General features: G+C 41.8%; 2 protein-coding genes across 2 annotated transcripts in view; both read right to left on the reverse strand.

The window, feature by feature from the left end:
• The window catches only part of med24 (mediator complex subunit 24), a 48,868-nt gene extending 48,244 nt beyond the window's left edge, over window positions 1–624 (reverse strand). The window contains exon 1 of the mRNA XM_017692871.2: window positions 491–624. The gene's annotated coding sequence lies outside the window, so the exon portion shown is untranslated. The remainder of the gene's footprint in view (window positions 1–490) is intronic.
• A 1,463-nt stretch (window positions 625–2,087) lies between these two features.
• On the reverse strand, window positions 2,088–22,774 carry samd14 (sterile alpha motif domain containing 14). The gene is made up of 9 exons (XM_017692729.2): window positions 22,564–22,774; window positions 18,365–18,419; window positions 11,664–11,821; window positions 10,205–10,550; window positions 9,284–9,371; window positions 7,778–7,846; window positions 7,494–7,632; window positions 5,651–5,761; window positions 2,088–2,427 (listed from the first exon to the last, which is right to left on the reverse strand). Exons 2-9 carry the CDS (start codon window positions 18,405–18,407, stop codon window positions 2,266–2,268), a joined length of 1,116 nt encoding a protein of 371 aa, XP_017548218.1. The 5' UTR covers window positions 18,408–18,419; window positions 22,564–22,774; the 3' UTR covers window positions 2,088–2,265.
• Window positions 22,775–22,900: the final 126 nt, after the last annotated feature.

The following is a 22,900-nucleotide window of genomic DNA, read 5'->3' on the forward strand; positions in this document are numbered from 1 at the left end:
ACCAAACCACTGCGAATGACTTTGTTCACATCTTAACCGTTTAATTATGAAGAAAAATTGGAGAAAAGTCTGAAATTTTAAAGGAGGATAAGGGTTTGGCTCCTGAGTCCATCCTGAGTTTATACAGCTAGTTAGTAGCGACGGAACATTTCAGTCTTAACATTAAATGTTCCACAATTATCAGAGAAAATAAAATAATATTTAAAAATAATATTAATCTGAAGTCTACAGCGTCAAATCGTCTTACTATTCGCCAGCTTCTTTTTCGAATTTCCCGTTCCACCTTAAATAGTGCAGTAGTTCCATTGTGGCGCCTCAGGCTCCTCAATGTAACTACTGCCCCATTTAAGGTGGAACGGGGAGACTCGAATAAGAAGCTAACTTCAGCTTCGTCTTCTACAAAAACAACGCACAGATAACGCTCGACAGTGACATAACGGACATTTATCAATGTCGTGCTTATGAATGTAATCTGAAAATATGCTTTTACCTGAGAATTTTCCTTATTTTGGGATAAAAATTATGGATCTTGTTTTCTATTCAGACCGATCTCACACAACCAGAGCCATGTTGGAAGCAACAACGCGCCCTGTGATTGGTCGAGTGTGCTGAGTGTGCTTACACACTGTTGGTTAACTCATGTCGCCCTCGGTCCAATCGGCGTGGGCGCTTGGTTTTCAAACCACAGCTGACCGTTAAAGGGCCAGTCTGACCGTTTTCAGAAGCAGAGATCTCGAGAAAAGCACTGACCGTCCATTTTATTAAAACCGCTTCATTCTTCACTCATTGTCCATTTTATCAGCTCCACTTAATATATAGGTGCACTTTGTAGTTCTACAGTTACAGACTGTAGTCCATCTGTTTCTCTGATACTTTGTTAGCCCCCTTTTACCCTGTTCTTCAGGGTACTGAGAACCAAGAACGTCCAGCCAACAGCGTCCTGTGACCACTGATGAAGGACTAGAGGATGACCCACACAAACTGTGTAGCAGCAGATGAGCTATCGCCTCTGAAGACACATCTGCAAGGTGGACTGACGAGGTAGGAGGGTCTAATAGAGTGGACAGTGAGTGGACACAGTGTTTAAAAACTCCAGCAGCACTGCTGTGTCTCATCCACTCAGTCCAGCACATCACCACACCACATCGGTATTTTGTCTGATAATGTCCTGCATGTACCTCAAGTTTAAAGTACATTCTAGGCCAAATTCTTATGTGATAACTATCATAAAACATCTAGTTCCTATCACCACCACTGTGAACGATCCTGGCTGTAAGTTTCTCCAGAACGGAGCGACTCACACCAAACTGCTCTGAATGACTCTATTTAAATATTAGCGATTTCTTTATGTGGACATCTTGAAGAATCGATGGGTTCCCTCTTTGATTATCTTGTTATCACACCTTAGTACCTTGTGCCACACATTATTGAAGTTAAGAAGGGATCTATCCAATGGGGCTCCATATAAAGGGGACAGTCGTTTTAGGAGGCAGTCGCGGGCTGGAGGTTAGGGAACTGGCCCTCTGACTGGAAGGTTGCTGGTTTGATCCCCTGAGCTGACAGTACATGACTACATGAGTACATGAGCTTAGTGCACCCTGGTTCCATTCACCACCACTGTAAAGAATGGTGTATGGGGGCAGCCATGGGCTGGAGGTAAGGGAACCAGCCATGTGACCAGAAGGTCATCGGTTCGATTCCCTCAGCCGAAAGAACGTGATTGAAGTGCCCCTGAGCAAGACACCTAACCCCCAGCTGCTCCCCGGGCGCCATGGATAGGGCTGCCCACCGCTCCGGGAAAGTGTGCTCACTGCCCCTAGCGTATGTGTGTGCTCACTGCCCCCTAGCGTATGTGTGTGCTCACTAGTGTGTATGTGGTGTTTCACTTCACGGATGGATTAAATGCGGAGGTGAAATTTCCCCGTTGTGGGACTAATAAGTATCACTTAAAGCTGTGTAACGGCATACATTTTCTTTGCAGTTCCACAGTTAGTAACAATAAGGCGGCACCTATTGTAAGATAATTCACCTGTATTTTCTAGTATTTCCAACATTTTTAAGCTAAAACACATTTCCAGCATTCAAAGTTCATCATTTTTCCAAAAAAAGTTTATTAAGCCACCGTCCAACCGTACAGGTTTAAAAGCCTCCATATTACATAATAACCACAACTGCAGTATTTACATCTGAAAAGTGACTGTCCCTCATTAATTTAGCATGTGAGGCTTATTGTGCTGTGCGCTAAATCACAGAGGCATGCTGCCATCAAGTGGTCAGTAACTTTTGTCCATCTCCGCTATGTCCACTGTCCTTTTTGCTGTGGACTCCGTTCTGCTTCTCTGTCCTGTCTCGTCCGCTCGTTGAAAATGGCAGGATGGCCTTCTTCTTCGCAACACAGGGGTCCGCACTTCTGGTGCCTTCGCACGCCTGAAATACAATATCAGTAGAATTAAAAGCCTTAATCAATTCACCCTTGATAGCTTTATCATAGGTGTAAAACTTATGAAATAAAGGTGGTACATTCTGGTTTAAAGCAATATATTGTGTTTATTATGGCTAATTGTGAATAAAGAGAGCATGTAGTTGACTGTGCTCACAATATACTTATCTAATTGTTTGAAAGACTATCTGGGCAAAGGTATTGGGACACCCCTCCTAATTCTCGAGTTCAGGTGTTTCAGGTAACCCCCACTGACAACAATTGCATAAAATTAAGCACATAGCCTTGCGGCCTTGATAGACAAATGCTTGTAGTAGAATCGGTCGTACTGATGAGCTCAGTGACTTTGACACAGTCATAGGATGCCACCTCTGTTGCAAGTCTAAAATTTTTGGCCTACTAGATCTGCCCCAGACAACTGTAAGTGCTATTATTGTGAAATGGAAGCATCTAGGAAAAACAACAGCTCAGCCACAAAGCAATAGACCCAGCAAACTGCATTGCCAAGCAGCTGCATGCAAAAAAAGTGGCCTCTATATTAGGTGCACTTTGTTGTTCTAGTTAGACTGTAGTCTATCTGTTTCTCTGATACTTTGTTAGCCCCCTTTTACCCTGTTCTTCAGTGGTCAGGACCCCTATGGACCCTCACAGAGCAGGTACTATTTGGTGGGTGGATCATTCTCAGCACTGCAGTAACACTGCCGTGGTGGTAGACAGGACGCTGCCCACATGACACTGTTGGCTGTATATTTTTGGTTGGTGGACTGTTCTCAGTCCAGCAGTGACACTGAGTGTGTTTAAAAACTCCAGCAGCACTGCTGTGTCTGATCCACTCAGACTAGTGCAACACACACTAACACCACCACAAGGAGGTGGTCACGCCTGATCGGTGTATAAAACTGTATACATTCAAACTTTACAAGGTTTAAAAAGTAGTCAAGGACAGAGACAAAGTTCCATGGTGGTCTTCTCATATACTCAGATATATTGAGAAAAGAATATGTTCATTTTTTTAACATAAACAGGTCGCTCAAATGATCCAGCTTTAACTCCGGTAGGCCTCTGTCAGACTTCTTAGGTTCAGCTGAGCCTTTTAAAGTCTAACACTAACATAAGCAAACTCGTTTGTCCTGGTTTGGACACAGACATCTCCGTAGAATTGACAAAAAACAATGTCAGAGAATATAATCAATCAGTACAACAATGACAACTTAATGCCAATGTTCTTGAAACGACTGTCTGTGCGACTGGACGCTGGCTACTAATGGATGCTGGTACTTGATTCGGACTGGGCAGTGTTTGGGAGTAACAGTTGGTGCACTGCACCCCCTGCTGACCAGAGCGGGAACTGCTTTACTGTGTTTAACATGAAAAGAATAAAATGGGTTATTTGCAGATGCAAGCCTGTTGACAGGTGTGATTCTTTTCCTAAAAGACTGGCTTCTTGGGATTTATTATTGATTAGTATAATTACTGATATTGTTATATCAGCTCTTCTGGGATCTATTCGGGATATTTCTTGTGTGTTGCAGAAGGATTGTGTTGTTTTTACCTCTCCCAGCATGAAATCATTACATTGAGTTTGCTGCATCCACATGTGCCCAACACACTTTAAAAAAGCTGGTTCTTTAAGGGTTCTTTAGTATAGAAAATGGTTCTGTATAGAAACATGAACACTTAAAGAACCCTCTGCATGATTAAAGGGTTGTTTGCATCATGAAAGCGTTCTTCAGATCGATGGACAATGCATTTTATATGGTTCTGTATAGAAGCTTTTTGAAGAGGGTTCGTCGATTGTTATAGGCTTGACACAGTAATAGAATAATAGAATAATAACAATAGAAGAACCCTTCTTGGTGCTGTATAGAACCATCTACAGCATATTCTCCATCAATCTGAAGAACCATTTAGTGATAATCATGCAAAGGGTTCTTTGACTGTTCATGGTTCTATATAGAACCATTTTCTTTACTAAGGTACACTTGAAGAACTATCATTTTGAAGCATGTAGGAGCACATATCCCTTTCATCAAAAACTGCAGCTCTTCTTTGTTTTTCCCTTTTCCTGCATATGTTGTGTTTTGGATGCTGGTATGCTGGTCAACCAGCATGATCATGCTGGGTGACCAGGTAAACCAGCATAGGCCAGCTTAGGACAGCATGGAATTCATGCTGGACTGTTTTTTTTTTTTGTTCACCAGGGTTAGTTATTCGTTTTAATAACTTTTTGGGAAAGTAGTAAAGCATGTTGTTTTTCTGTTTAAAGCCTTGTATGCTGCAAATCAAGCCAGAAAAACTGCTGAAATGTCATTATTTTGGGAGTGTACACTGATCAGTAGCACAAATACAGGCCTTCATTTGAACTTTTTACCATCAGGATGTATACTGACTGTGACTAATGCCAAACCAAGACTTGACAAAATGTATAAAAACTGGTCCGGTTTGACTAACATGCAGTCTAGTGTGCAAAAAGCCCCTTTGCATTTGGGGGTTCCCATGTTGGCTGGCTGCTAACTCAACTGCCAAAGTGGTGCAAATGCTAGCTTTATAATGTCAGAGCTGGTTTATGAGGAGCCTGGCCTCTTCCTATTTCCCCTATTATATCAAAAACAGGACTGCAAAATGCCAGAGGGCACCCACAAGCAAGTCTCTAGTCAGCTAAAGGGTTAAAATGAAAACTTAAAATATTTTCTAATCACTTGCCCAGAACTTTCCTTTAATTTTAGAAAGTAGAAGGATGTATTTCACTAAAACAAAACGAAGTAAAGTCACCTGTATGTTTCCTTTGTTCTACAGCAAACGGGTTTTGGGCAGCAGAATGCTAGCATTACTGCTAGCGCTGATTGGTTGGCTAGCAAAGTAATTCATTGGCTGTTCGCGCTCACAGACGTCATGAACGTACATGAGGCACCATTTTAAACTCTTATAACTTTAAGAGTTCAAAAGCTCTTAAAAATATAACAGCGGTGTTAAAATGTTTTATGCTGTCCTGTGTTCATTTAATGAATGAATTCTTTTACATTAAAAATGTTTTAAGCATTTATAAACTATGATTTTGCTCAAATGCTCCATCTGAACCCCTTCATTTTGGACTCGCTCAGGAGCGATGTGTTAACTTTATTTCAGGGACCCTCAGAAATTTGATTTCTAGACATTCAGGTGTTCTGGAACCCCCCAGAACACCCTATATTCAGATCTTGATGTCCTCACCTCATCCGAATGTTCAGACAGGGTGCGGTATGGCTGGGAGGACTCGGGTTTGCTGGACCTGCTATGGGTTTCCAGAAGACCAACAGACGACTCTTCATCCATGCTAGATCCCTTCCAAACAGAGAACAGATGGTAATAACATTAGGCCCTCAACACACTGAAGTGAAGGTTTTTTCAGATGTACACTATATGGGCAAAAGTTTTGGGACAGTCCTCTTAACCATTGAATTCAGGTGTTTCATTCAGTTGCCACAGGTGTATACAACCGAGCAGCTAGCCATGCAGCCTTACTTTATATACATTAGTGAAAGAATGGGTTGTTCTAAACAGGTCACTGAATTTGGTCAGTTTGTAAAACTTCTTCCCTCCTAAGTATTCGACGATCAACTGTGAGTGTATTATTGATAAGTGGAAACATTTATGAACCACAGCAACTCAACCCACGAAGTGTTGGACCACATAAAGTTACAGACTAAGTACTGAGGAGCGTAGAGCATAAAAGTCACCTAAGCTCTGGTGATTCAGTAACTGCAGAGCTCCAAACCTCCTCTGACAAAAACGGAGCACCGGGAGCTTCATGTAACGCGTTTCCAAGGCCAAGCACCTGCATGCAAGCATTACATCACCAAGCCCACTGCCACGCGTCAGTTGTAGTGGTGTAAAGCACCACCATTGAACTCTGGAGCAATGGAAACACATTCTGTGGAGTGACGAATCACACTTCTCTATCTGTCAGTCTGATGGACGAGTCTGGGTTTGGCGAAAACCTGCCTGACTGCATTGTGCCAGCTGTAAATTTTGGTGGAGGAGGGATAATGCTATGCGGTTGGGTTTCAGGAGTTGGTCCAGAACCCTTAGTTCCAGTGAAGGGAAGTATTAATGCTTCAGCAGACCAAGACATTTTGGACAGTTGTAGCTTCTAACTTTGTGGGAACAGCTTGAGGAAGATCCTTTTCTGTTCCAACATGACTGGAGTCCCAGAGCTCAAAGCAGCTCCATAAAAGCCTGACTGGGTGAGTTTGGTGTGGAAGAGCTCGAATGGCCCTTACAAAGCTCACAAATTGGCATTGTGCAAATGGTTTGAAAGTGTAACCCATACAATACTTTTGAGAAGGCCTATATTCATGTCAGTCACTGGGGGGCTGCCTGCCAAGTATATCCTGTGATGCGTTTTAAATTCCACCTGTAAGTTTCTCTAGAAAAGAGTATTTCACACAAATGAATTACTCTGTTTACATCTTAATAGTTCAGGTATGCAGGAATCAGTGGAAATGAACAAAATAGCCCCCAAAGAAAACTTGTTTTTTCCAGATTTACTGCTATTTAGCCCTCATCAGCATTACATATATGACTTAGGAGGACACAAGTACATTTATTGGGTATTTTGGACAGTAAATAAAATGTGTTTTAGACATTGTGACCCCTGGTTCCTCTCATCACCACTGTGAAGAAATCTGAGTCTCTACAATCAACCATTTCACATCAAGCCATGCTGAATGACTTGGATAATGAATGAATTATGCAGGAAATTTGAAAAATTGGTGGAATTCTCCTTGTACATCACCATAGGAGACCAGTCCTTAGTAATTCTCTTTTTAGGACTGACCCTGGATGCTTATATTTGTCTCTCCCTCTTACCCAAAATGTATCCACAATTTTTGAAATATTGGTGGAGTTCCCCTTTAAGGTTCTGTACTACTGTAGTTATGTATGAGGAATCAAATAAACTGTACATATTTGATATAAAAGGCATCACTGATGCTAAAACCATTGATAAAAACCTTTTAAATCCTGCTATTCTATGCAAGAGTGATTAGAAGTGACTGACTAGGGCTGGTGTTACCTTAGACAGGGATTTGCTGGGAGACTGGCTGGAGGATTTAGGGGAGCTGGACCCCCTGATTCTGTCACTGAACCAGGAGAAAGTCACAAAGGGGGGTCCGGAGGAACGTGAGGAGCGGCCCTCTGCTTTCTCAGGCTCTCTATAATGTGTACACATGAACAAGGCACAAAGAAAGTGACCTGAACTAATAGATGTAAATATACACCATTGCTAGCAAAATGTCCCATTGATTTCTGCAGGGCAAGCAGAGGGATGCTCATGCAGCACACATACTCCAGCCTTACCGGCTTCCTGCTGATAGTCTGTTGCCTCTGTCCTTCCTGACCTTCCCATATGTGCGACGCAAAGTGACCCTGTCCAAAGAAACACATCAAGCAGTGTTCAAACGTAAGCAGCACTTCTTTGAATGAGTTCTTTGAATCAGTCTTACAGAGAGAATCATTCAGGACTGAGCTTCTCAGATGTAAACAAAGCCATTCAGAGTGGTTTAGTGTGAAATGCTCCATTCGAGAGAAATGTGCAGTTGCTCACAGTGGTGGTGATAGGAACCAGATGTCTACCTCTAAAAGCTGCCTCACAGAAAGTTACTACAGGAAATGGAGATACTTACTTTAGAGTGTTTACCTGCACTCAATAATCTGATCATAATCGGATTTCTGCAGTTACCTGGTTAATCCAATGGTCACGTAAACAGCACACTCTGATCGGAATATGGTCTAGAAATCCGATTAAGAAATCTGATAAAGAAGCTAGGTGTTAGCTCAGTAAGCAGATTTCTTAGTGTATGAAACGCTTACTCTGATTTCTTTCAGATTTCTCAGTCTGCGCATGCACGAAAATGGCGGCGGTTCCGGCGGTACCGGAAATAAGTGATCTTCTTCATCTTTAAGATGATGTGTGTTCATATTTTGGTGGTTGGGATAGTGTAGTGGGTAACACCTCTGCCTTCTACACTGTAGATTGGGGTTCAATCCCCCAGCAGGGCAAACACTCTACACTATACCAATAAGAGTCCTTGGGCAAGACTCCTAACACCGCCTTGGCCTACCTGTGTAAAATGATCAAATTGTAAGTCGCTCTGGATAAGAGCGTCAGCCAAATGCCATAAATGTAAATTTTATTTCAGGTAAAAGTTGTGCCATGAAATTTTATGCTACGTTCACATCACGTCTTCATCTGTGAGTTTATTGGCTGGTTGCAAAACAGAAGTCTGATCACTGTCTGACTCATATAGACCAGGAGTTTCCCATTATCTGATTAGTCAAGTGTATAAGTATAAGTGTGGTGACTGGGTTACTGACAAAATCTGATTTTAGAAATTTGATTTCAGATTTCATGCCAATTATTAAGTGCATGTAAACACACTCAATGTTTCATGATATTTTGTATTTTAATCCATTTATTTTATTTATGTCATGATGGAAAGGTACATACAGAATGTTTAAAAGCAAAACGGTCCTTAAGGAAGATTTCTTTTTTTTTCTGATTTATGCCTATTTTACCATCATTGTCCTTACATATAAACTCATGCAGGTTCACTGATGGCTTTGGACAGTAAATAACATGGCTATAATTGTGTTGTAGTCATGGTGACCCCTGGTTCCATTTACCACCACTGTAAAGAAATCTGAGTCTCTACAATCATTTCACACCGAACAACTCTGAATGACTCTGTTTACATCTTAAGGACTGAATTATTTAGAAATTTTAAAAATGGTGCAATTCCCCTTCAACCATTTAATTATGCAAAAAATATGACAGATCGATTTTCTTTTCATCCTTGTACTGACCCCAGGTCAAGGAACCGTCTTCTGGTCTTCTTGTCCAACAGTACTGTTGGGCTTCCTGGCTCGTCTGAACCAACGTCATGGTTGTCATCTGGACACAAATAATGTCATGGTAAGGTTTGCGTATAAAAACCTCTAAAGAAACAAGTAAATATGATAAATAACAATGATACATTTTAAGTTTATTTCAAAGATGGCTTAAACATTGGGATTTTTATTGTCCAGCTTTATACGATGCGATCAATACAGGGTCAGCATTAAAAGTGTGACCAGTGAAGATGTCTCAGTGTGAAAAGGCCTGCATGTAAGTTTCATCTTCAAATTTCGGTAATTCATGCTATCAGTAGCAGCTGTGAAGTGGCTGGTTGTGAGGACCAGGCCCTGAGACCATGGCGTTGTCTGGTACTGCTGACTGAAGGAGACAGCCTGCATGCAGATTTGTCTTTATCTAATAAGTGACATAAGCAGCTGCTTAGGGTCCCATTGCCATAAAGAGGCTCTGTAATCATTTTTAGGTCATTGCTCTAAGTTAGCATTATGTTGTCTAATAAGATGCTGGAATGAGGGGTAAAAAGTGTCTAGTTATTTTGAGATGTTACTATTATGCTGTTTTTTTTGTTTTGTTTTTTTTTTTTGTTCCTTTTTTTTTTTTTACTTTTGGCAACAAGACAACAAGAGGTAGTCAATCTGGACGATGCAGTTTTCTCTAATTAATGGCCAGTGAGTGAAGTATGAGGGAGGTTTTTCTAATGAACTGTTCTGTCAGTGGAAGTATAAGGTAGGTGTTTCTAATAAAGTGGCCAATGAGTGGAAGTACAATGTAGGTGTTTCTAATAAAGTGGCCAATGAGTGGAATATGAGGGAGGTGTTTCTAATAAAGTGGATATGTAGTAGAACTTCATCATGAATATTCAAAATTTCTACCTTCACTCTGAGAGTGGTCCTTCTGGTGCAGGAGAGAATGGTCCTCCTCATGCAGCTGGCCATGGTCCCCCTGGCGCAGGTGGGCTGGAGAGGAGGTTTCTGACCTGGTGCAGGGTTTGGAGGGGATGCTGGAAGTTGTCACCAGCAGGGTCTCCTGAGAGGAGGTGTCCAACAAATGTTTGTACCGGCCTCTCCGCTCCGGAGTCTCAGGGAAAGGGTCCAAGGTGAAGGCTCGGTCCCTCCATGCAGGTGAGGAGGAGGAGAGCTGGACATCAGTGGATGGTGAGGAGCAGCGGAGGGAGGCATGGAGAGGAGAGTAGGTGCTGTGGGGAGGGCTGCTGAAGCTCTGGAGAAAGAACATAGACACTCTGCAGTTTTAAAATGATGTTGAAAAATGTACAGAACATCCCCTTAAACGATGGAGGCCCAATCCCACCTCATCCCTCGCCCCTACCACTTAGCCCTACTACTCCATTTCCATGTTAACTTCTATGGGGGGTAGGGTGTCCCGAGTTTTGTTGAGATAGAGGGGTTGGATGAAATGTTGGGGCTACATGGCCCTCCAAACTAAGGTTTTTCAGAGGCTTAAAACAGAAAAACTGGCAAGATGGCTGAACAACAGACCAAAGAAATCCACATTAATCACCAACAAATGTGAGAATTATGACAACTATGTTATTGTCTTAGTTTAATGTCTTTTCAATGTATTATGGCCCTTTTCTTTTAATAAGAGTAAAAAATTGTAGCAATTTGCTGATATCTCAGTAGTTAGCGGGCTAACTTTCCCATTCCAGCTTAAATGGTGCAGCGGTTTTAATGCCTGCTGCTCCGTTTAAGGTGGAACGGGACAATTGGAACAATAAGCTGGCGAATATCTGACTTCAGCTTCATACCAGTGAAGAATTAGTGGTGGGCAATAATAAGTAATTGCCCCCTCTTTGAATGCATATGACTCCCTAAATGTAACTAAAGCCCAGCGCTGAGGAGCTGAACTTTACCCTCCTCTGCTGTCACTGCAGACGGGCAGTTTTTGATACTCCAAAACAAGGGCTAGGGGTAAACATAATGAGATTGGGTCATAGTCAATCAGCCAAGACACGTCTGGTGTCTGAAGTTTGCTTCTGTAGTTTCACACAGCATCACTTTGATGCTAATGTAGCTACCGATTAATGGACTATTGTGTCTCCCAGTTAGCATTATGCTAAATGCATGCCTAAACTGTTGCACACCTGCCTCAAGATGTGCTAAATCAAATAGATTTGGTTAATAGACTTGCTGTTATCTATAAAAATCGAATACCTAAAAACACAGTTGGAGCAGCTACTTTGAAATCTGAAATTTGTCTGTACTTGTAACGACATTAGCAAGACTGTCTGATTAACTCCATTTGAGACAACTGGTCAATTCGACTTTGAGCTATTGCTTTAAATGAAGAGCAGACCAAAGCACCCACACACACCCTTCCATCGAGGCTATCTTCTCCCTCTGTAGAGCTCAGGCTGTCTCTGAGGCGTGACCTGGAGGGGCGGTGTCTCCTGGTTTTGATTGACAGCTGGGCTTTTGCTTTTTGCAGACTGCTGTCCAGTCGCTCCGTCTCGGGCACGGCCTCTGTCAGATCTGACCCCATGTTGATAAACAACAAAGGTCTGTTAGTAACATTTCTTCCATCTGAGAGTTCATTTCATCATATCACACAGGGCTGTGTGTAAATTTTTTGAGCAGGCAGCACCGGTGCTAGAAAAATTGCACAGATGTGTTTGAGCACACATTAAAATACTGTAGCACTGAGATAAAAAAGTTAATAAACTACTTGAACAGCAAGAGGTACATTTTAACAGTTAAAAAATAGAAACAAAATGTACATTTTACAGTTCAGTTAATTCATTTTCTCCACAATAACTCAGATTCTCCACAAGGAGGTGCTATAAGTACAGCAGTAGCTTTTGTGTGCATCATTGGAAAAGAGAAAACCCACAGTGTCAAATTGGATAAATGGTAGCTTTTTACCATATCCTGACATAATTAAGATATATTTGGATTTCCAGTGCTCAGCCGTCACGTTTCCTAGGGTTTCAGTCACATGAGTTTTCTGTTGTGGCTGCCACATTTGGGACCAAATTCCTGGCTTTGTTGCACCACACAAACGTAACTAGAGGTGAAAGAGGCTAAAATTACTCTCCGTACTTTGGAAGAGAAAAAACATTTCCTCGACAAAGTCGATAAACTAGGCCGTGACGCTTAGGGGGTTTCCCCCTGAACTCCTGGTCCCACTTAAACTGGTAGAAAGATACCAAATTGGTGTTTTCCTGACATTTATATTTATCTCATACTCAGTCCCTCTCCCTAATCTGGAGAGTCTCTCAAAGCAGTAAAAAGCAGAGAAGCCCACCGGCTCTTCACGTCAGGGTGGGTAATGCCATGGCGTTGCATAAAGAGGAGAAAACACTCTGATCATAGGAGGGAAACGACATCAGCTAATGAACACAGATGTGAACAATTCTGGCCTTTAGATGACTTTAGCTAATGTTATCAGCCGAGAGCTAAACAGTCGTCCCCCTAACGGAGCTGCAGACTGCTGCTATAACTTTACTCTCTGTTTCTGGAGGTTTAAATGAGGTTTGAATGGTTAGTTCAGAGTTCAGCTCCAGTCCTGAAACCCCTGCACTGCATAACTGTGGTTTCCTGGTTAAAATACCTGATATTATTAGCTAATTAATCCTTTCTTGAGCTGAATGAGGTGTGAACAGCAGAGAGAAACACTAAACTCTACAATGCAGAGGCTCCAAACCTGGAGTGAAAACATTGAATTAAAGGCCTGTGTGTCTCTTGTCTCTTGTCTATATTTTGCATATAAAGAAATACATGCACACACTTTTCAGGCTTTTGCACATTTGCGACTGAATTCTTTGCATTTGCACAGGCCTGGTTTCTCCAAGCTCATGCAACAATAGTGTCGCATTGTTCAGTCCTGCAACAGGGCTAAGCTACGCGCACTTGTTACACGCAATAAAACACAGAAGCCATAAAGCTTTGCTGAAGCTTTATTAATCTGCCACCAGCCACAGATTACCTGTTTGAGTGATGTGCTGCCATTGACCTCTACACAGTGTTATGACGCATTTACTGCAGTAGCGCAGTAGCTGGCATTAAGGCACGTGTTTATTTGCCATCTGCTTGCAGGCCTCTCACTTACAGCTGACTGCTGCCGACAAAAGCAGCATGTTTGCAGGTTTTTCCTTGCCAGCACATAGTTTCTCCATCACCAAGACTCCTACTAGACCTTGTCGTGGCTGTACCACATAATTGGGTGGCCTGTGACCCCCCCGGTAAATCTGAAGGGGACCACTGAGCTGTGGTGGTCTGCATGTTGAATACATCTTGGCATCAGGCCACATTTACCTTGTTTGGTCCGACATTCAGAGTTTTCAGTTTGGTTTGAACTGAAATTGCAGGTGTAAAAGGTGCCTCAGACCAAAATTTGGTCCAACCAAGAGGTGGTCTCCACAGAGAACTTGTATAGAAGAGAATTCCCACTCTGTAACATCTTCCAGGTTTCTCAAACTCAAGAGGGCGCTCCCGAGCGAGTCAAAAATGAATGGGTTGATATGGGGCATTTGAGCAAAATCTCAGTTTATAAATGCTTAAACATTTTTAATATAAAGAAATATCCTGAACACAGAACAGCACAAAACATTTTAACACTGCTGTTAAAGAGCTACAAGTTATAGGATTTTTAAAACGGCGCGTCATGTATGTTTATGATATCAGTGAGCAGAAAAACAGCCAATGAGCTGCTCTGCTCGCCAACCAATTAGCACTCAGTAGCCATAGTGCTAGCGTCCTGCTGCCCAGTGTAGAAAAGAAGGAAATATACAGGTGAGCTTTCTTTGCTTTTCAATGAAATACAACCTTCTACTTTCTAAAATGAACAGAAAGGGCTGGGCAAGTGATTAGGAACTATTTTAACTTTTCATTTGTAGCCATTTGGCTCTGTTCGGCAGTCCTGTTTTTGATATAATGAGTGAAATAGGAAGAGGCTCCTCATAAACCAACTCTGGTCTCAGTCTGGATCAAACTGAAGTATGGTTCAGTTTGTTTGCAGTGTGAAAAAGAAAAAAAAACTTTTTTGGATGGTTCGGAATTTCAGACCAATAACAGGAAGTTCAAGCAGGCCATCGTCAGCCATTAAGCTACAGAAGAGGAAAAAGAACCAGGACAGAAGTGAAAATGAGCTGCGCCAGCACACGGGGAGAGGACGAGGTCAGATATTTCACTGTTAAACGTAAACCTTGTTTTTTCCTGAGAGGATGAGCGGCTACCTGCTGAATTGACATGTTGACGTCAGACGCTCCTCTACAAACCAATCAATGCACGGAGATGCAGCCCATGTAGGAGACGACGACAGGACGTAGGTGTGTCAGAGTTCTTTGGTGCACTCACTAAATTGCAACGTGAAACCAAAACTAGACCAAACTTATACAGTGTAACAAAAACCTGAACCCTGATCCAGACTTTCAGGTGTGAAAATGCTCTGAGAGAATGTCTGGGAGGTCAAAGACCAGAGAGAAAAGAAGGCCACAGTGCCAGTGCGATAGACTGGACTTCCGGGGTCCTCCTGCAGCAAGAGGTGGGTACTAGTTGTCTCAGATCAACCCTTTTCCACTCTAACCCATCTCTTTCATGCAAAGTATGTGATAACTGGTATAGTCCATCCTCTTTAACATTTTATACCAGGTCTTTCAGGTGGTTGTTAGGTACGAACTCCCTGAAAGGACATAGGTAAAAAAATGACATGGGTTTTTCTCTGATGGATAAAAACTCCTGTCTGCAAAATGACCTGGGATTTTTCTCAGATTAACATATCTTGGGATAATCATTTTGGGATATTTATCTTGAGATAATTATCTCAAGATATTTGTGAGTATAATGCTGCCTAAATGACACATTGGTGCCATCTACAGGATGGAGTGAGTAACGTGCTTACGTTTTACCTATATATCTTGGGATAATTATCCCGAGATATTTATCTCAAAATTTTTCTCAAATAAATTTTCATTTGAGAAAAGAATCTCTGGTCATTTTGCAGGCAAGAGGGCTTTTTTACCCATCATAGAAACACACATGTCCTTTTTTTCTTCCCATGTCCTTTCGTGGGACTTCATAGATCTTCTTCTTCCGGCTGCTCCCTTGTATCTTTCAATCATTTTCTGATCTCCACTTTTGGAAACTGTAGTTTGAGGAACACAGAGACACTACTGTTTCACACTATTCCAAATTACAGCCTAACTCCTAAAGCATCAAGGTCGGATGAGTCTCCTGTAAGTGGAACAGTGTAAGCAGGTCTAACACTAGACTGTCTGACCTGCAATAGCCCCTGGTGCTTTAAGAATAAAGGCCAGGCGTTAGAATAGCACTGATCTGGGATCAGCCCCACCCCCATTTATGCTCCATATAAGATAAATGGCAGAACCTGATCCTTAAATGACCTGCACGCTAACACATTAGCACATACATACCCAGCGCCGAGTCCTTAGCCATGCCTTCCTACTGCCAAGAAATTATAATAAAGAATGAGGTGGACACCCAGCATGGATGCTGGAATCAATATCTAGCAAATCGCTCGCTGTCAGTAGCGGCATTGTTCACAGCACAAACTAAAACCATCGATCGGATGCGGCTGCCCAGGCGTGCTGAGCCATCTGCCTCATTAGAGGAGAACAAGTAGAGTCATTTCAGAGAAGAGACGTTTGTGCTTGAAGGAAATTTACACAACTGTTCACTTACACTAAAACACAGTGATCAGCCAAGAGATGTTTGGTGTCTGAGATTTGCTTCTTTAGCTCTGCACTGGAGCTACGAGGCTAATGATGCTAACAAGTAGCGGAAGCTAACACCAGAGAACTTACAGAGAGAATTACCAGAGCCGGTTTATGAGGAGCATGGCCACTTCCTATTTCCTCTGTTATATCAAACACAGGACTGTGAGTCCTTAATGGATGCAGTACATGGAGCTAAATTGCTAAAAATGGAAAGTTAAAATAGTTTCTAATCACTTCCCCAGAACTTTCCTTTCATTTTAGAAAGTACAAGGATGTATTTCACTAGAAAAGCAAAGAAAACTGACCTGTATCTTTCATTTTTTACGGAGTAAATGGGTTTTGGGCAGCAGGAAGCTAACATTACTGCTACCGAGTGTTGATTGGTTGGCAAGCGGAGCAGCTCACTGTTTGCACTCACAGACGTTAAAGTCATACATGAGGTGCCGTTTTAAACTGTATCCAGGAAATTATTGTATTATTTTATATTAAAAACATTTATGCATTACCGCTCTGTAATATCTTCCTGGTTTCTCAAACAGTAGAGGGCGCCAGTACATAAATGCTTAAACATTTTTAATGTAAAAGAACACAATAATTTCCTGAACACAGAGCAGCCTAAAACATTCTGACACCGCTGTTATGTTTATAAGACCTTTTAAACTCAAATTGTAGGAGTTTTAACCGGCACCTCATGTATGTTCATGACGTCAGTGAGTGCGAACAGCCAATGAGCTGCCAACCAATCAGCAGTGACTAGCAGTAAAGCCTGCCTCCTGCTGCCATTTGCTGTAGAAAAAAGGAAACATACAGGTCAGTTTTCTTTGCCTTTTTTAGTGAAATACATTCTTCTACTTTCTAAAATGAAAGGAAAGTTCTGGGTGAGAGATTAGAAACTATTTTAACTTTTGGTTTTCCCCATTCAGCTCCATTCACCCCAATTCATTGAGGACTCCCTCGCGGGTGCCCTCTGGCATTTTGCAGTCCTGTTTTTGATATAACAGGGGAAATAGGAAGAGGCCAGGATCCTCATAAACTGGCTCTGCTAATACCTGCTAATGCTAACAGTTAGCATAGTGCTATCCCCATGTCTAAATTATTGCACTCTTAGCTCAAATTGTTTGTCAAATTGTCAAATTTTGAGGTTTGTTCAGTATAATTCAGTGTTTAAGATGTAAAAGAAGTCTTTGAGAATGATTTGGTGAGAAATGGTTCACTGTAGAGAGTCCTTTCTTTACAGTGGTGGTGAATGGAACCAGGCGTCACCATGACTACAACACAAGTATAGCCATTTTATTTACTATCCAAAACCACCGGTGAACCTACACGCGTTCTGCGTTTTTATATAGAATATTGCTGAATATAAAATAGCAATAAATAATTTTTGGGGGTTTTTATTATTTTGCCTTTAAGTATCAAAGTAAGTATTTAAGTATCAAAGCACTCAGATTAACTGTGTTTATATCTTAACCATTTAAAGCTGCACTGTGTAAGATTTGGGGATTTGGAGGCCCCTCTGGTGGAAATGTGCAACTGCATGCAACGTGCAGAAGCGTGGGTTGTACTTCGGCCTCCTTTCCTGAGCAGATGAATCCGTTGATTAAAAGATAATTCAAGCAAGAACAAAGGACTTTTGTCATCACATCTTGATCAGTATGATATTGGTTTTGAGTTTGAGACCTAAACATCAGGCCAGACCTGCTTTATGAGCAGGTGCATGTGACGTTAATACCTAAAGACGTACGACGTGGTGTGAGAAGCTCCTGACTCGATGCCTCTGACTTACAGGGAGACTCACAGCAGCAGTGTTTTAGCCTGTTTCAGTCTTCTCACTCAGTAATTCTTATTTCAATTTTAATGAACAATTTTACAAAGCAGATTTAATTGTGTAGATATTTGGAAAAATCTGTGGAATTCCCCTTTAAGGGATCTCAAATAGACTTGCTTTCATGGTGTCCGACCCCGTATGACTATACTGTTATGTATGAAAACAGACAACTGTCTATATATTTGTCTGCAAAGGTGCTTCTTTTGTGACTGATTTATCTCCGGTGTCACCAGTACAGGATGGGGTCAGAGGTGATGGCCAGTTCACTCATTCCTGAACAAGAACCCATAGAAGCTCCATAGATTTCAGTCCACTTCAAGCGTGTATGTGGTACATGGAGCCATACAGGAGAGGAGCTGGTACAGAAGCGTATCCTGTTTCCTGACCGTATTATCTGGTGCAGGAGCTGGAGGGGTGGGGTGTATAGCCGGCTGCTCGCTGCCCATAATGCACTCTGAGAGTGTGTAAATTAAGGGCTAATGGAGTGGGGGATGGGAGGGTGAAGAGGTCACTCACCAAACACGTCTTCTTCCGTCTCGGCCAGAGGAGTGGACGACATGGCCGCACAAATCTGGAGGAGAAGAAAACACAAAATGTTTTTGCACAGGAAACGTGCTGGAGATAGAAAACTGGGTTTGTTCGTTTGTTTGTTTATCTTAAAGCATTTTTATGTTAAAAGATTGAAAGGTACGCTGTGGGGACAAAACTGATGTATTATTTTGTTTATTATTATGTATTATTATTTTAATTACTAATAATTGATTTTAAATATTAATTTATATTGTTGTATATCTGGTGGGGCTTACTTATTTTTATATATACATATTATTTTTATATTAAATAGATTTTGTGGAAATTACAAAAATAATGAAAATTTGAATGAAAAAATTAATTAGAAAAAAAGAGATTCATTGAACTTGTTTGATTAAGGGATGTACATCATTTCCACATGAATGACCTACATTATTAACATAACTGTGTCTTTCAGTTTCAGGTGTAGTGTATTTATATTTTATTTATGAGTAAATTCTGTTTTTATTCAACCAAATTCAGTGCAGCACGTTTTCCACAGCAGAACCTTTCAATACGTTTCATGTCCACTTGGTTTTATTCATCTCCCTTTCTCTCTCTCTCTCTCTCTCTCTCTCTAACTCTCACTCTCTCTCTCTCTCTCTCTCTCTCTCTCTCTCTCTAACTCTCACTCTCTCTCTCTCTCTCTCTCTCTCTCTCTCTCTCTCTCTCTCTAACTCTCACTCTCTCTCTCTCTCTCTCTCTCTCTCTCTCTAACTCTCTCACACTCTCTCTCTCTCTCTCTAACTCTCTCACACACTCTCTCTCCCTCTCTCTCTCTCTCTCTCTTTTTCTCTCTCTCTCTCTCTAACTCTCACTCTCTCTCTCTCTCTCTCTCTCTAACTCTCTCACACTCTCTCTCTCTCTCTCTCTCTCTCTCTAACTCTCTCACACACTCTCTCTCCCTCTCTCTCTCTCTCTCTCTCAGTGTTGACCAGTTGGTCAGATCAAGAGCGCTCAGTACTCCCACTGTGTCCTGCCTGAGGGGCGTGCCAGTACAGAGTCTCTGAGCCATCTGCTGCCCAGCACCTCCACCGGTGTGGAGAGGTCAGCATCCTCAAACAGCCCTCAGCAGCTCACAGCACAGCAATAAGCAGTGCAGCTTAACCACTTCAGCTCTGCTTACAGACCGACCTGTTTGTGTCAGTAGATCTGTCCACACTGACCGAATGTGTTTGGCCTTCAGGTCGTGGTCAGAGCTTTAAGTGGAGCCTCGGTGCTAATGGACTGGGCTGAACAGACACTGCTGAAATTTTTATGAGCAGAACAGACACGAAATAAAGACGCAAACCCAGAGCAGGACAGGAGACCAGTGACAGCACGTCTGTCTGTCTGTCTGTCTATCTATCTATCTATCTATCTATCTATCTATCTATCTATCTATCTGTCTGTCTGTCTGTCTGTCTGCCTTCTATCTGTCTGTCTATCTGTCTGTCTGTCTGTCTGTCTGTCTGTCTATCTATCTGTCTGTCTGTCTGTCTGTCTGCCTTCTATCTGTCTGTCTATCTGTCTGTCTTCTATCTGTCTGTCTGTCTGTCTTTATCCTTAAACAGGCTATTTTTGTTACTGTGCCTTTAAGACTGGAATATGTAAACGAGCTCTGTTCTCATTGGCTGTCCTGTATCATCTCTCATTCAAAAAGCATTCAGAGCCAATGAGCAGAGTTAACCTGCTGGAGAGTGAATAGGCAGATAAAAGCAGTGATGAACTGAAAATGGGCTGTTCTTACCGTGAACGGTACCTTTAACGACATAACACACAACATCAAACTGCTTTATTTTAGAAATGAGGGAGATACTTTAAACGAGAATCAGTCTGGATTACTTTGTTTACATCTCAACAAGCAAATAATGCAGAGGTTTAAAAATAATGGTGAAATTTCCCTTTAATTACACTGTATAAAATACACTGTCATGGCTTTGTTCTGTACTGCAATGAACTGTGTCTGAGTCACTTGCAGTGTATTAACACTGGCCCTGTCTTGTGTGCCTCATAGACATTTGTATATGGAAGATATTCTTGATCTTCATCTATTGTCCTTTTCTCTGTCCACTTTACTCCATCTACCCGACAGCTGTCTGCACTGATCCACATGGGACCCCCTTTTCTCCCCCATAGCTGAGGGCAAGTTCAGTAATCATGGGCTCAGCAGGGGTTAAACATTCATGAAATTCATTACAACATGTGCACGCCCACCCGCACACCCACCCCCCTCATATATACACACACATACTGACTCATTTGAAAGAAAGTGATTGCTAGCACTGATGTTGCTGCTGGCCTTGTATGTCTGTGAGGGGAACGGACTCAGTCTGTATTACAATAAGATGTCCATTCTCTCCAAAGGCCTGATGTGGAGCTAATGGCCATGAAACCATTCACTCGGGCTGCCCCATCTATAAGTATCAGTGGAGCAGGACTGCTAAGTAGCTGACGGGCCGGGGAAAAAACAATAGCAAACTAATCGATATAGAGATGGGCAAAGATAAAACTGAGCTTTGCCTGCATCAGCAGATCGGAAAATGCAAAAGAAGTGCCAAATGTTGGTGAAATCTGGGAGATTTTTCAGTTTGCCTCGTTTTTATTTGTTTTCCATAACAGCTGTGCTCACAGTTCATCTTCGTAGAAAGGCAGGCCACTTGCAAAATAATTTTATATCATGGAAACCTAGACTTGAACAAAAATAACTACCTAAAATTAATAGAAAAAAGTAGTTTGACAGAATGTGTAAACTAATATTTTCAGTCTACCACTCTTTCTCCACCCGTACAGCCCATATATTGCTGCTGTCAGAACAAAACCTTGTAACTCCATTTTTGTCGATTTTCAGTTTTTGACATAATTTGAAAGTACCCATAGTCCTATATATTGTGCGTAAATTTCATGATGATTTGACCAAAAGAAATGACCTAAAATTACTTGGAAAAAAGTCTGGTTCCCTTGACTTACATTAAAAGTAGAATATGTGTTCAGCTCGTCCTGTAAAGTTACAATTTTGGAGATACGAGGTTTTGATCCGACAACAGCGATATCTATAAACTAAGCTGCAAAAAAGGCCTGTTTTGAATTCTATGTGGTTGTGACGTCACAACCATGAACACTTTTCCACATGGGCCACACAGTTCGTGTGGAAGCTAAGATTCAGATGCCAGCAGCTTTGAATTACTCATGGTTGTGATGTCACACCTGTGAGCATAGGATTGGCTGTTCAATCGACAGCAGTTTAGCCCCGCCCATTCACGCTGAAGTGTTACTGGAGTGAAAGAAATCAGGAAATGAATGGAGAAAATGAATAAACGTTGTGGTGTTCTTGTCTGTCAGGCAGCAAAGCGATCATTGCAGCCTTCCATCTGAAAGCTTTCCAGTCTTTTCTGAACTACACGAGGATTTTAGCCCATTCGTTTTGTGCATTTCAGCCTGGACCTCTGCTAGGGTGAGGCGAGACACAATGCAGCTAATCACGACATGTTAAGTCATTAACGTATCGCTGTTGTTGGAACAAAACCTTGTATCTCCAAAATGAGAACTTTACAAGAGAAGGGAAAAACCTACTTTAATTCTAATGTAAGTCAATGGAACCAGACATTGTTCCAAGTCATTTTGGGCCATGTCATTTGGCCCATTCATCATGAAATTTACATACAACGTATAGAGCAACAGGCTCGTTCATATTTTGCCAAAAAACAGAAAATGACAAAAATTGAGATTTTGTTCCAACAGCAGTGATGTATCGGTCTTAAAGGCACAATAAACGAACAAGTCCTGTTTAATTGTAGAACATAAAGAGAGATTAGAAAATGTCTATATGAATGAATTAAGTTGTGTTTCTTGGCCCAATAAAATCTCAATAGTTACCTGACGGAGAAGCGGCTTAGAAAATGGATGGATGGATGGATGGATAGTTACCTAACAAGTTTGGGGGATAATGACAAATTTTAAAAACAATCAAATTTAGACTATGAGTCCTTTAGATGTGTGAAATTAAACCCCTATAATTGACTTTTGGGAGATTGTTGTTGGTGCAGTATTGCTTCCCAAAGATAATTCAGTCAGTCTGCTCTCGGTTAAAGTGATGCTCAGTAAACAAAGAGCAAAAAAAGCATGAATTTTTCATTAAAGGGAGAGACAGAGACTCAGTTACTCACCTTGGATCCTGCACTGGAGCCTCAGCTGATGGGACGGGGGCTCATGCTGCTCCTGAGTGGACGCCGGAGGACGATTCGCAGTGTGACGGAATCACTGTGCACATTTACACATGTATCCTTGCTGTCCAGGAGAAGTCGTTAGACGGCGCTGACTGCACCCGGGAGCAGTGATGAAATGAATGGGACGAGAGATATTCAGATACACAGAGAGAGAGAGAGAGAGGGGGAGGAAGGGAGAGAGGAAGGTGCAGCGAGGATGGAGGAGGGGTAAATTGAGTGTGGGTGGTGGTGGGAGGCTGCTTTCTGTCTCATATGTGCATGAATCATGGGTTACTGA

The sequence above is a fragment of the Pygocentrus nattereri genome, chromosome 13 (genome assembly GCF_015220715.1).
Source record: "Pygocentrus nattereri isolate fPygNat1 chromosome 13, fPygNat1.pri, whole genome shotgun sequence".
Taxonomy (NCBI): domain Eukaryota; kingdom Metazoa; phylum Chordata; class Actinopteri; order Characiformes; family Serrasalmidae; genus Pygocentrus; species Pygocentrus nattereri.

Coding starts and splice junctions, on each gene's coding strand:
- samd14 (XM_017692729.2), bottom strand. CDS start 18,407: ATGTCGTCCACTCCTCTGGCCGAGACGGAAGAAGACGTGTTTG. Junction 10,551..11,663: donor AAGATAGCCTCGATGGAAGG/GTGTGTGTGGGT, acceptor TTCTTTCTCCAG/AGCTTCAGCAGCCCTCCCCA. Junction 5,762..7,493: donor CCAGCAAATCCCTGTCTAAG/GTAACACCAGCC, acceptor TCTGTTTGGAAG/GGATCTAGCATGGATGAAGA.